At 42.0% G+C, this 14,056-nt stretch overlaps 1 protein-coding gene across 1 annotated transcript in view; it reads left to right on the forward strand.

Annotated features, from left to right (window-relative positions):
• ALK (ALK receptor tyrosine kinase) overlaps positions 1–12,022 on the forward strand; it is a 59,808-nt gene extending 47,786 nt beyond the window's left edge. Inside the window, exons 15-20 of the mRNA XM_053459112.1 lie at positions 1,685–1,782; positions 2,643–2,735; positions 5,128–5,229; positions 6,456–6,590; positions 7,544–7,634; positions 10,916–12,022. Coding sequence (XP_053315087.1) covers positions 1,685–1,782; positions 2,643–2,735; positions 5,128–5,229; positions 6,456–6,590; positions 7,544–7,634; positions 10,916–11,635 — 1,239 coding nt within the window. The 3' untranslated portion in view covers positions 11,636–12,022. The remainder of the gene's footprint in view (positions 1–1,684; positions 1,783–2,642; positions 2,736–5,127; positions 5,230–6,455; positions 6,591–7,543; positions 7,635–10,915) is intronic.
• The last annotated feature ends 2,034 nt before the right edge of the window (positions 12,023–14,056 follow it).

The following is a 14,056-nucleotide window of genomic DNA, read 5'->3' on the forward strand; positions in this document are numbered from 1 at the left end:
TTATTTTTTTTGATCCACTCAATCTTTTGTAAAGTATGACATCATAGACCACCCGGAGCATCGGAGATTTGGGGATAATGGATGGCTTTCAACGCATTATTTGAATGATGTGTTCTTTTAAAGAAAAGTAGGCGGGAAAGTATCGTTCTGGAGGGTACGGCAGCCATTACGGTTCTGAAATAGAGACTGGGGAGAAATAAAACTTTGTTCCGGGAGGAGTTACGGCAGAATCTCAAAGTTGCCCCATTCCAGGGTTACTTCCGCAAAAAGAAGATGCCAGTAACAAAGTGGACGGAAAATAATTGTTTCCACCTTCAGACTGCTTGACATAAGTGACGCTGGTGGCTGATGATAGATACGTTTTTCCCAAAAATGTCACTTTCTGATGTTTTTTAATATGAGCAAAGGTTCCAGGTGTTGATGATCATTAAACTGGAACTGCCGGAGTTTTACTTCTACATCCGCCAAGAAAGGCATCCTTTGTGTTCCAGAAGTGAGATATTGTGACCAGCTGATTAGAATGGTTACCAAGCAACAGGGGCCTAACTAGAAGCCACAGGGCCCCGGTGCCAAAATTGCTCTGGGGCCCCCCGACTTTACCAAGTAACATGTCCCACAGTGCCACCTTTGCCACCAAACAGCTTATCAATGCCATTTTTGTCCTCAAACCAATTGTCAGTGCCATCTTTGCCCCCAAACAGCTTGCTTGTGTCGTCTTTGCCCCAAACAGCTTCCTTGTGTCGTCTTTGCCCCCAAACAGCCTGCCTGTGCCCCTGTACACACCGGTTACCTGCAGGAATGGTGTCTCTCTCGCTCCGTGCTGTGTGCAGACTGATCCAGCGTGCAGGAATTGGATGGAACGTCTCGTTCTCCCCGTTGGATCGGACGCAGCGTGCGGGGAGAGAGAGTGAGAGGATCTTTACGCTTTAAACAGGCGGATGAGTGACCGGCGACCGCAGGGGTTGTCCAGGGGCCATCACACTTTGCGACCCCGATTGTTACGCCCCTGCCAAGAAACAAATGCGCAGCCCATAAAAGTGATGATTGCCCCCCCCGTCACAAAAGGTTAAAAAAAAGTGGTTGGCCAAAACAGGTCCCTTTTTATTGATCAGATCCACCAAGAGCCAATCACTATTATTAAATTGACGTTACAGGGGTATCTTACTGATAAATTGTATATCTGAAATATTGAGTGAAACCTCCCGGCTTCTGTTTTCTACTTTTTTCTCTTGCTTTGGTAACAAATTATTCTTTTAGAAACATAGAATCTGCAGTCAGACCGGCCCCATTCGGCCCCCGTCTAGTCTGCTGTTTTTTCCTTTTGTAAAGACTCAAACCATAATCAGTCGTTGCTCTCGTCTTAGATTCAGGAGCCGCATGCCTATCCCATGCCCTCACTGTATTACCCTCTACCACTTCTGCTGGGTGGCTGTTCCACTTATCAACTTTATAATTTATACTTTTAGACTTGTTATTCTAACATGGATGAGCAGCCTCTTGGTGATTCGCCTTTACATGTTTCTTATATGTTTTGTGATATTGTTTTGCCCTTTAGTTGTTAATACAATTCTGGTGCTATATGTATATTTTTTTTTCTGCCAGTAGACCCCGTACTAATCCTCTGTTTTTTTCATGTAATTGTCTCTGAAATATCTGGGCCGGTAAATTGTTTGCCTCCCTGCAGACGCAGCCGTCTTCGCTTACGATGCTCGACTTGCTGAATGTGGCCCGAGACATCGCCCATGGCTGCCAGTATCTCGAAGAAAACCATTTCATTCACAGGTATGTCGCCCCCGTTATGACTCCGAAGCCCCTCGATTCTTCTATAGCCCCTAAACCTCTCGATGGCGCAAGCATTCTGAAACAATCTGGATTCAAAGAACATTTAAACTGCTTACATACGAATTTCCACAAAGATCAGACCCATCCAGCCAATCTAGTCTGTATCATCCTTTACCATTTCTGCTGGGAGGCTGTTCCACTTATCTACCACCAAATAAGTAAAATAAACCTTGCAGGTCACTGGATTTTGCAGGTGTTTAGGGGTTGGGAATATAAAATATTTATCGCCTCCTTTATACCGATTTACACCCTTTTTTTACGATCGATGTCACTTCTTTTCTTGAAACATCTCCTTCGCCCATAAAACCAGAAGAAGAATTGATGAAGCGCGCTCCACGTCGGCCGTTTGTCATTAAATCCCCGTTTATCTTTTCTGTGCCGAGAAAACAAACCTTCAGTGAAACCGAAAACTAAAACCCTCAGCAAAATACGGAGAAAAACGTAAAATCAAATTAAATAACTACGCCGAGCGCCTGAGTGAAAATCGATACGTTTCCTCAAATCTGCTTTATCAAATTATTTAAGTCATTCCCGGATTATTTCTTTGCTGGTCGGTTTAAAGCGGACCGGTCCGGGGCGAACTTCAAGCGATTGGGGTAATGGGGTGAAAAAGGGAACCTTTTTGGGGTATAGGTTAGTCTCCCAGAGTGGCTACTGGAGTGGCTTCCATGCAGGGGAGGGCAGGAATCATCTGGCCGGGGGGGGCAAACCCATTAACACAGCTAAACGATCTCATAATAGGAGCATGGAAAGGATCCAGGCATGGTGTAAATCACAAAGATGTCTTTCTCCGCTTCCAGGGATATCGCCGCAAGGAACTGCTTGCTGACGTGTCAGGGTCCTGGGAGGGTCGCCAAGATAGGCGATTTCGGTATGGCCCGGGACATCTACAGGTAACTCCCGAAACTAACAAAGAAATATGTTTTATTCTCAATACAAAGGGAAAAAACTGCGTGTTAATACTAACAGATTATTTGCCTCGTCAGGAGCCATGCATGCTTAAATCCCCTCACTGTATTAACCACTTCTGATGGGAGGCTGTTCCATTTATGTACCACCCCCCTGATAACATAAAAAAATAGTGCGTCTAAAAATAAATCTCACAAAAATAAAAATAAATTATATTTATTAAATTAATGGGTTAAATGCTAAGTGCTTTTTAAGTTAAGTTAAGACTAAAGAGTAACTTATTTTATATAACGCCCGAATCAGAGTCCTTATGACTATAAACAACTTATTAATCATATTAACACTCGCTCACTCTCACACTCGCTCACTCTGACACTCGCTGTCTCACACTCTCATTCGCTCCCACTCCCACTCGCTCTCTCTCTAACTCGCTCTCTCACACTCTCATTCGCTCCCACTCGCTCTCTCTCACACTCAGTTGCTCTCTCTCACACACTCTCTCCACTGATTCCGTGGAGGAGCGGGCGAAGACTGAAAACAGAAGAGCAAGAAGAGGCAAGAGAAGAAGCGGAGCTGCGGGAAAAGAGACGGGGAAGCGGTCGGCGGAGAATGTCGGGAGACAATGAGAGAGCGTGAAAAATAAACAAAATTCAGCCGAAACATTCGGAGCTCTCTGTTTGTCCCGTTGGAGATCCCTCCTCGTTTGCGGACATTTGTAGGAATTAAGGAAATTGGCAAATTTCTTTAAATGGAAAATTTGTATGAATCCGCACGCACAAGCCTATGAATTACGGCTTCGTCGCATCTCAGCGGCTTCGTAGCACCGCAGACACACAGCGGCGTGATGCGAGGTGACGGCTGGACGCGCCAAATCTCCCCCAACTCTGTGCTGAAAGGGTTAAACAAAATCGTCGGTATTGCGAGACTCCTTTTATGTTTGCGAGTGGATTAAAACAGCCGCTGCCTTGAAGTAATCGCCGGTAATTATGGCGCGTTAGGCATGTCCGTGGCACACGGCTACTTCCAACTCCTCACTTAACTTAAGACTTTAGGCGGTGGCGGCCATATTTGAACTTTAACCTTTGACCGAACACAGTACGAGAATAATGGTTCCTAACTCCTAGTAAATGCCCAAAACCTTCAACCAAATATTTGTAAATCAGGTAACAATTTGCTTTGTTTATAATTTTACTGGTACCCCTTAATTGCCATGTGACACAAAAGCACGATCTGATAGGTTGTTGCTCCAACACTGAAAAAAAAATAGTTTTAACTAAAAAGACCGATCTGCTAAGGTTTATTTAAATAACATGCCACAGAGGGTCATTATAATTAGTCAGGGGTTTACCAGCGAGTGAAAAATATTACCTAATATTCTGGGAATTGCGGGGTTAAAGGCAAAATGTCATTTATCCTTAAAATACATTCATTGCTTGGGTTGCCGTTTTACTGGAAATACAACTCATTTCCGAAGGCAAAATACTGAAAAAACAAATAAATAAGAAGAAAGAAGCAGCGACACCGCACGGAGCGGAGATTATTTACTGCGATGAGAAACGAAGCCTCAGCATCTCAAACGGCCAAAACGGGACACTCTTGCATTAAGGAGTGTGGATAGTTGGTGGTGAAGCGTGACTTCAGACTATTTATGTGACTTTGACACCGATTAATAGAGTTTTTTTGCAAGGCATTTAGAAGAAGAAACATATTTTTATCAATTTATCAAATTATGAAATAAAAAATAAAAAAATGTCATTCCAAAATGTAAAAAAATTCAAAAAAAGCTGCTGTTTCTATACACATTATCGGGGTTTTTAAGGCTGTAGAACCCTGCGATACCCTCATACCCAGCAAACATTCTGAGTTCCTAGAAAAGAGGGGGTATTAGGGGAGGAAAGAGGGACATCAGGGGAGGAAAGAGGGTCATCAGGGGAGGAAGAGGGACATCAGGGGAGGAAGAGGGACATCAGGGGAGGAGAGAGGGACATCAGGGGAGGAAAGAGGAACATCAGAGGAGGAAAGAGGGTCATCAGAGGAGGAAAGAGGGTCATCAGAGGAGGAAAGAGGGTCATCAGGGGAGGAAGAGGGACATCAGAGGAGGAAAGAGGGTCATCAGAGGAGGAAAGAGGGGCATCAGGGGAGGAGAGAGGGGCATCAGACCAGGGAAGAGGGGCATCAGGGGAGGAGAGAGGGACATCAGGGGAGGAAAGAGAGACATCAGACCAGGGAAGAGGGGCATCAGGGGAGGAGAGAGGGACATCAGGGGAGGAAAGAGGGACATCAGGGATTTGGGGGAACCTTCGTAATTCATATTCTTCCTCTAGCAGATGTTAAGAAGTCTCACCAAAAATATAACCCAGCCGTTTCTGTTTCCAGGGCCAGCTATTACCGAAAGGGAGGCTGTGCCATGCTGCCCGTGAAATGGATGCCCCCCGAGGCCTTCATGGAGGGGATTTTCACGTCGAAGACTGATACATGGTACGTGGACACACAAGAGCAAAAAAAAAGTTACATCATATCTAATTTGACATCAAAAATACAACTCGTATCATCGTTACAATGTAAATGTAAAACATTCATTTTTACGAAACCAAATTATCGTTAATTCTAGTTTTGTGCCAGGAGGGTCTGTGCGGTTCTCGATGAGTTTAGACCGGGGGTCTGGCTTGGATTAGTGGCGTATTTACCTAACCCCGGGCAGAGCCGCCTGCTGCCCCCCTCCGCGCCGCCATCCTTTCCAGAGGGAATTTATGTGACGTTCCTATTGATTCAGATTCTTTTTGATCGTAATCAGTACTGCTTCTTCAGAATCTTCCTAATTTAACAAGTCCAGTTTTATTTTGTGTCTCCTCCATTTTCTTTATGCATTAATAACATTTCACGTTTATCATGCTTTAGAATTTTGAAGCTGTTTCAGTTTTGTCTCATGACCTCTTAAAAGTGCCACTGACTTTACCCCGTGCGCCTAATGAAGACAGGTCTGTGTCTTGTTTATTGTCATTTGGTGAATACATTAAGCAAATTGGGCTTTTTAATCATTGTCTAATCACAAACTGGGGCTCGTTTTAGTTTAATCAAAAGTCATGTCACATTAGGTGAGCCGTGTTTAAAATTCATGAACTTGATCATTTGAAAATCAAAGGGGAAAATGTGTGTATATTTAGACTGGAAACTGTTTGTGCTTTGTCCTTCAATTCGTGATCGTTTAATCCGGCCATACTGAATATTTATATAACAGAAAGATAAAAGTATTCACCCAGAATCCCATTGTCCCCAACAGTATGAACAAAAAACATTCTAAAAAGAATGAAAAACGTGGATTCCACCCCTTGGAAACCTTGAAAAAAACAAGAGTTAGTTGGGTCTACTCAATAAGTTGAACAGTCAGTTGAGTCAAGGGTTCTCTCAACTGACCAGACTCAACTCCACTTGCATGCCCTCAAATGCTAAGGTTCTAGTGCTTGAGACTTAAAGTCTTAAGCCTTAAAATTTAGCAAGTTACAGGCGAGGGGAAGAGAGTTCAATGTGAACTTGCATGTCCTTGCCTGAAACTCACAAAATCTACCCCTACAATAAAAATACATAAATAACCTAAACATTTTGCCAGCCATTTTGCTAGAAAGTGTATGGGTGAAATTGAACCCCCCGGCAAAAACATAGAAACATTTGACGGCTGACACAATTCTTCTGTTTTTTCGTTGTAGGTCTTTTGGGGTCCTGCTGTGGGAGATCTTCTCCTTGGGGTACATGCCGTATCCCAGTAAGAGTAACCAGGAGGTACTGGAGTTTGTAACAAGCGGAGGAAGAATGGATCCACCCAAGAACTGCCCCGGGCCTGTGTAAGGATGACAGAGAGGAATTATCTTTCTTTGTCCCCCAAGAAGAATGCTTAACAGGACTGATGGTCTAGTTATATATTCAAGGGACCAGTGCTGAATCCCCATTCATCAACACCTAGGGGCTGGATAATGGGAAACATGATTAAAAATTAGATCCAATTAGATAAAAAGCGAATTTGGGGTTAAATCCTATTCTAAATTGGTTAACAGGCATAACATTTTTTGGGAACTACAGTGCATATGAGCGCTCATACACTCATACTCATTTTACTGCATTCTTTAGTTATTGGAGTTCATGAATGAGACTTCAGCCTCATTTAGCTCCTCCCCCAGTAGATTCTTGAAAGCAGGAAGTGTACTTCAGAATGCTTTTTTTATATATGTATATATATATATATATAAATATATATAAATAATGACTGGCTGCTTCTTCGGTGACTTCAACAGGAGAGCTACTGAGCATGTGCAAGATGTTTACATAATAATGCTTCTGGGTTTCTTTCCAAAGGAACATGCATTAAAAAGCACCATTTTTGGGGACTACACCATTCCTTTAAAGAGTAATTTATTCAGGATTCAACTTTCATTTTAAATTATTATTATGTTACTTTCCCTGAATTCTATGCTGTAAATAAACCCATATAATATTGTATACAGATGAAAATAGGCTATATATATATATAAATATATATATATATATATATATATATGTATTAGAAACCTAACAATTCAAATCCCCCCTGGGTGAGGTTAGAGTTGGTGCCAAGGGGGGCAAATTCTAGCGAGACAGGAATGGTGGAAGAGTAGACATAACTAGATGGTGAAAACATTAAGTGAACCCTATCTGTCTCCCAGGCGGTACCCGCTAAGGGAGAGGATAGCCTTAGCTTGTTATATATATATATATAATTGTCACATTGTGAGCTTCCGTGTATCTGTTGCTCTGGTTCTAGGTATCGTATAATGACACAGTGCTGGCAACATCAACCTGAAGACCGACCCAATTTTGCTATCATACTTGAGCGGATTGAATACTGCACGCAGGTACGGTAACTTATATTGTAGCTACTTAGTAACTAATTCGTCCTTCAGCTCTGCTACTAACCAAATAGCACCGCAGAACATGGGCGGTGAACGGAACTAACTTCTTTCCGTCTCTGACACATGGACCCTGATCTTAGAACCGGATCTTAGAACTGGATCATTATGGTGGATGGGCAGGAAATTGGGCCTTTCCATAACATGGGGTAGACTAGTAAGTTTCACTGGCAATCAAAAAAAGTAATGTGTTCCAGGCCTGTGTGTATCTGCCTGATCTGTCTCTCTGTTCAAGTCAACTCAATGCCAGGTTGAGTTGAGCTTCACTTTGTATAATCAGCTGAGCTGGAAAAGGGCTCCAATTTGTCAAAATCAGGACAGTGGATCCAAAACTCAATTAAACCCAACGGGGGCTGCACAACTCGTCAACCAACACAACTGGAAAGCTGGCATGACAGACTTGACATCGACTATGAACATGAGAGAAGTCAAGTTGATGTTGACCCAACTCTACAGGAGAGTTTCAGTTGACTTAGTTGGGTGCTGATTTCAAATGAAGACAACTTGCAGATCAGTGCATTAAGTGCCCAGTGCATAGAATTCATACATGTAATTATATAAAAGCAGTCGTTCTTCAAGAGGTCCATCTTCAGACAGAGCCGGTATGAGACCAAATGGCACCCAGGCAATAATACTCATTGTCTCCCCTATATTTTTTTATATTGTAGATGGTTAAATGCTTTTAAGCAATTATTATCTGTTTATACAATTTATAAACCCACCTTCTGCTGTTTTTAAACACATTATTGGGGCTATAGAACCCTGTGATACCCTCATTCCCTGCAAACATTCTGAGCTCCTACAGAAAAGGGGCATCAGGAGAGGAAAGAGGGCTTTATGTTTTTGTTGTCCATCTAGTATAGACCGGACAGCCGTTCCCACCATCGTGGACCTGTCCTTCCTAATTCAGGTGCTCCAAACCCAGCCCTGTCTGTAGACAGAACGATAGGTATTTACATCTGTGGAATCTCAGTGTTAGAATTAAAATATTTAATTTTCACGATCGGAGGAGTCAAGAATCCCCCATGAATATTATGTTGAATATGAAGCAATGAACGTGATTGCAAACAAATCTCCGATTCACAGAACAGCCGTGTAACGATGTGTTACCGAGATAACATAAAAGGAATAAATGCAAGAACACCTGGTATAAATCCAAGGAAATTAATTGCGAATTCTTATCTGCAATTGGCTTCGTTGTTTCCATATAGAAATAAAAGGCAAAAAGAGACTTTCTGGTTCATAAAATTTTCATGATTTGATCACAATTAGTTTTACCCCGGCTCTGAAGAATTGCAGTCCTAGGCTTACTGCCAACCAAGGCTGTATCATCAAATAGACAATTATAAATCAATTAATGCCAGTATTTCATTAACCTCAGGCTGCCTAATCTGTTGTTTAATTAACCAGTCTGCTCCGCACCGACGATGCAAACAGATGAAGGAGTAAGTCAGCGGGACACGAAATAAGAAAAGGGGGTAAAAATGTATTCTGGACGCAGTAATATCAACAAATAGGTCTAAAAAATTCATTTTCTTAAAAAATATCCGTAAAAGAAACTCTCACGTGGATAAGGCAAGGATCTCCCAAAAACTATATGTAGAAGAGGGAAGTTACCGTTGAACAAAAACTTTTAGATTGGATATTGATAAATCCAATTCATCGAAATTTACTGTTGAAACAAAACATTTTTGTCCACCACCAAAGTAATAATAATAATAATAATATTATTAATAATAATAATTTTATTAATGATAATAATGTTTATAACATGTTATTTATAATAATTATTATTTATTTAAATTATTATTTTAAATTTTTTTATTTGTTTTTTTTTAAGCTCCCTTTCTTTTCATTGCTACAGAATATAAAAATTAATAAATCCAACTCATCATTCTGTTGAACAAAAACACTTACTGACCAATATTTGGCCACATCCAAGACTATAATGTATTTTTTTAATTTTTAATTAATTCATTTATTTATTTAACCGAAAAAAGCCCCTTTTCTTTTTCTGTGCTATAAGATTGGATATTGGCAAAGCCAACTCCTCAAAATAACCCACCCTCCGAAAAAGTCAGCCAATGATCCTTGGAAGTCTGTCTGAGCCAAAAATTGGAAATTCTTATCAGAAAATGGAATGTCAGAAAAAGCTCAGAATGCCATTTATCACAATACCTTCGGTCACGAAAACACGTGGCAGAAAGGTTATATAAAGGAGCGAGATGAAAAAAGAAACGCCCCAGCGGCATGCAGGGGAGTTTAAACAACAATTTCATTAAATATAGAATATGACGGCAAATAAGATCCGTTGGATCCGTTTAGTCCGCATGTTTTCCTAATGTCAAGATTTAGAGAGGCATTGACTGTGCCAGAGACACTGTGTGCGGGTCCTTTAATATGCTTTCTTCTTAAAATAAAATACACACACTCACGCTAACCTGAGGCAGAATCACTAGAACTCTGATCACCCTCAGCCAGGATAATGATGAGGGCGATAGAAGTTGTAGCTCTCAAAAGCGAATGCACTAGGAATACAAAAAAGGTTCCCATACTTATCGACATTTGTATTTTCTACCTATATTCAGGTTCTTAGCATAATAATAGACTTTATCGACATAAATGCATCGCTATCTCCATGGGATACATCTAGTGAGGGGATGTAAAATATATATCATATTATTAATTCATTTTACTATTTGTCTTTGGTATATATGGGGAAATGATGGGAAAAAATACATTTTGGGTTCTTTTTGAATGTTTACCGTTCTATCATGCGATTGGATGCCTGGTTCACCTGCTAACACATAGTAAAGATGTTTTGGGGTGATTCTGCAAAACTGGGTTGAACCCACACTCGACCTCACTCACTTGTGGAGTCCACTCCAAAAAACCACTGCTGAGGACGCCTGCCTAGCGAGGCTTATGGAATCTGGAAATCTTCTTACATTTACAAAACTTTACATATTATCTCTGTGTTGTTGTTCTTCGTCTTGTAATGTCTGTTTTATTTTCATTTAATGTACAGAACCGATCGGGCCAATTTATGGCCTTTTAACCACCCCCTGGGTTACTAGACTTCAGGAGGGGGGTTAATATAAGAATTATTTGGTATGTTCGGACAAACTAGCTCTGTGTAATTGAAGAATAAAGAAACTTCTTTTGGTGATATTTATCAAATTTAATGTAAAGAAGGTATGTATAATAATTACATTTATTTACTGCAGGATCCGGATGTGATCAATACCTCCTTACCAGTGGAATACGGACCTGTGATTGAGGAAGAAGAGAAGGCTCCCACGCGTCCGGAGGACCCTGATGTTATTCCACCCCTTATTGTCATGCCTGAAAAGCCAGTAAAGGAAGACAGACAAAAGCTCAAGTCTCCCCCTCCTGTGCCACCCAGCAGAGGTGGCAAACTTCCCAATAAAGTACATGCAGAGCCACAGAGACAAGTCGATTCCACCCCAGCGGTGGGTGGCGGGCCCACCAATATGTTTGCCCAAGCAAACCCACCTACGGAGCTGCACAATAGCAGAGGCTCAAATAAGCCCACCAACCTCTGGAACCCTACTTACGGTTCTTGGTTCACAGGAAAAACTGTTCCAAAAAATACTTCTCCATTGGATCAACCGGTACCCGCCGAGAGAGAGAATACCGGCAACCCGGGGCATGTCCACGAGGGACATTGTATGGCTCCTCAAAGAGTTACTTCTGGCAGACTTCCTACCATTCCCGGCTCATCTGTGCTCCTAGAACCCTCAACACTGACTTCAAATATTCAGGAAGTGCCTCTGTTTAGGCTTCGCCACTTCCCATGTGGCAACGTTAATTACGGCTACCAGCAGCAGGGCTTGCCTGTTGAGGTGCCGGTTGTCCCATGCCCGGCAGAACACAAAGACGTGGTTCCTAGGAGCAGGAGCAACGACACCCAAGAAAAACTCTAATTCTTATTGTCGCGGTTCAGTCATTGACATTACGGGGGGGGAGACTTCTGACCACGTGTCGCCTACCTAAAAGAAGAGAAGCCAACAGATACATGTTCTATGTATCAGAGTAACACGAAGAAACGGCGGGTATCCAAGCCTTTTGGACGTCAACTGGAAAGGCTTGATTGATGGTCAAGGACGACCTTCTTTGTTATGTTACATTGTGACTGTATGCTTTTATCTAAAGGTTCTTCTCCAAAGAGATACAGATGTATTGTTTCAGCTCCCGTGTAGATTAGTGAGGGGAGCCCTAGTGTTTGAGGCCATAGCATTCGTGCACACAAACTCCAGCCATAGATAGACAACCCTTGAAGGACCTGAGCCGTCTTCTCACACGTTCCCTTTGCTCTCACCATCTCGGAGAAGACCTTATCCTCCAGGATGTACAAATTGCCAGCATTTTAGCTACGCCGTTCTACGTGTATCGCTCCTCGTTTTATATCACATCGTCATAACCAGCGATGTGCCAAGCTCCAGAGGGACTCTGTGGTCATCCACGGTCTTTTAAATGCTTTTTTTCTGGCTTTTTTTTCCCTCAGTCTTGATATTGTAGATAAGGGCAGATGTGAGAACAAACGCAAATGTATGAGAAGGTATTAGTGGAAAAGAGCCAGGTTATGGTTTCTGAATGTAGGGTAATCTCTCCCAAAATGCATTATGCAGGCAGGAGTGAGTATTCCGGAGCCCCGCTGTATAAATTGTGAATATGTAAATCTTAGTTTAAAGGGGACATCGTGCTGTCCTACTGGAAAGATACTTTTGGTAATCATAATAGGGGCCAAACATGAAATTATGTCGGGATTTGCAGTCCAGCACTAGATTGCGCCTGCCCCCAATCTGTATTTAGAATACCCTAAGAACCAGCAAGCGTGTAATTCTGTGGGAGAGTCCGAGTTGGATACATTTTAACCTCTAACAGCCAGATATCCCATCAGAAACAGTACTTGCCGGCACATCGGCTCCATTCTGCCCACCTGGTTTCACTGCTGTAAAGACTCAAATCTCAATCAGTCGTTGGTCTCGTGTTAGATTCAGGAGCCGTATGTCTATCCCATGCATGTTTAATACCCTCACTGTATTAGCCTCTACCATCTCTGCTCAGAAGCTGTTCCATTTATCTACCACCCTCTCAGTAAAGTAAAACTTCCTTACATGTAAGCCTCTGACGCCCTAGTTTTAGATTATGACCTCTTGCTATACCATTTGTCCTATGTCTGGCTTCCAAGTCCTAGATTACTCAGATCCTCAGGTCACAGAGGCGGCTGACTTCCCACCTTTAAAGAGTTCGATTCTCTGACTTTCTTTACACCCCCGGCACAGAGCGCTTCTGTCGATTTATCTCTCACCTGCCGTGAAACCTTCACGTCTTTTAAATGCCACATCCGTCTGCGGGCATCGCCGCCGTGCTTCGATCACAGAAACCGTATTCCCGTGAGGACACCTCGCTACGTTTAAGATTTTTTTTAAAAAAAAAAAAAGATGTTAAATCCGAAATTACATTAATTTTGGCCAAAAACAATTGAAAGAGTTTTGTGCCCACAGAGAGTTAATGGTCTTGCTACATTGTTTTGCATCTGTATGGTAAATCATTACCGTGAGATTATCTCAACCCAGCCTCATAAAACGGGGAGACATCATTCTTACAGTTTGTTAATATCAATATGTTTGTTACTTTGTATATATTTTTTAAAGTGCCGGCATATTATCCAAATGTATATTGAAGAGCCCCCTCCCCCAAAAAAGCAGATAGACTGTTACTGACCTGGTCATCAAGTGGCCTCTTCATCGCTATCTATGGACTCTCCACCAAACTGGGTCCTCAGAAGTTCCTCTTGAGGTTATAACTTATTTTCATAGAATTTTACAAGGTCCAACTTACCTTAAGATTCCTCCAATACTTTTCTAGAGAGGTAGGGGTCTCGCCAATTATCTATTCATTATACGGGGCCAGCTTGGTCCTTCTTGCCCAAGAGGCTCACTGGCCCTTCATAATGTATACTGAAGTTGGCGAGTGAAAATGTCAGGTTATTGAACATATCTCTTAACCAATAATCAAAGACTCTGAAATGACTTTTTGAATGATTACGTTGAGGTGCGCTTGGTGATTGAAGCCTTTAATGACTGAATGCTGATTAAAACGTCCCTCTTCACCGGTGATGCATGGTGGCATCAAAGGAAGAAATGAAAGGCTCTGCAGAAGTGTTTTTCAGCCAAGACTAAATATGACATTTTTCTGTTTCCAATACAATGAGGCGGCGCGTGCCGAGAATGGGAAGTATTTTAATGGGCCACTAAAGCAAGACGTATCTGCAGCCTGATAAGTGCATGCCCAAGGCTACAGCCACAGCCTGATACCAGGCGCCTTTGAATGCTATAACC

Source organism: Spea bombifrons, chromosome 3, assembly GCF_027358695.1.
Source record: "Spea bombifrons isolate aSpeBom1 chromosome 3, aSpeBom1.2.pri, whole genome shotgun sequence".
NCBI classification, from domain to species: domain Eukaryota; kingdom Metazoa; phylum Chordata; class Amphibia; order Anura; family Pelobatidae; genus Spea; species Spea bombifrons.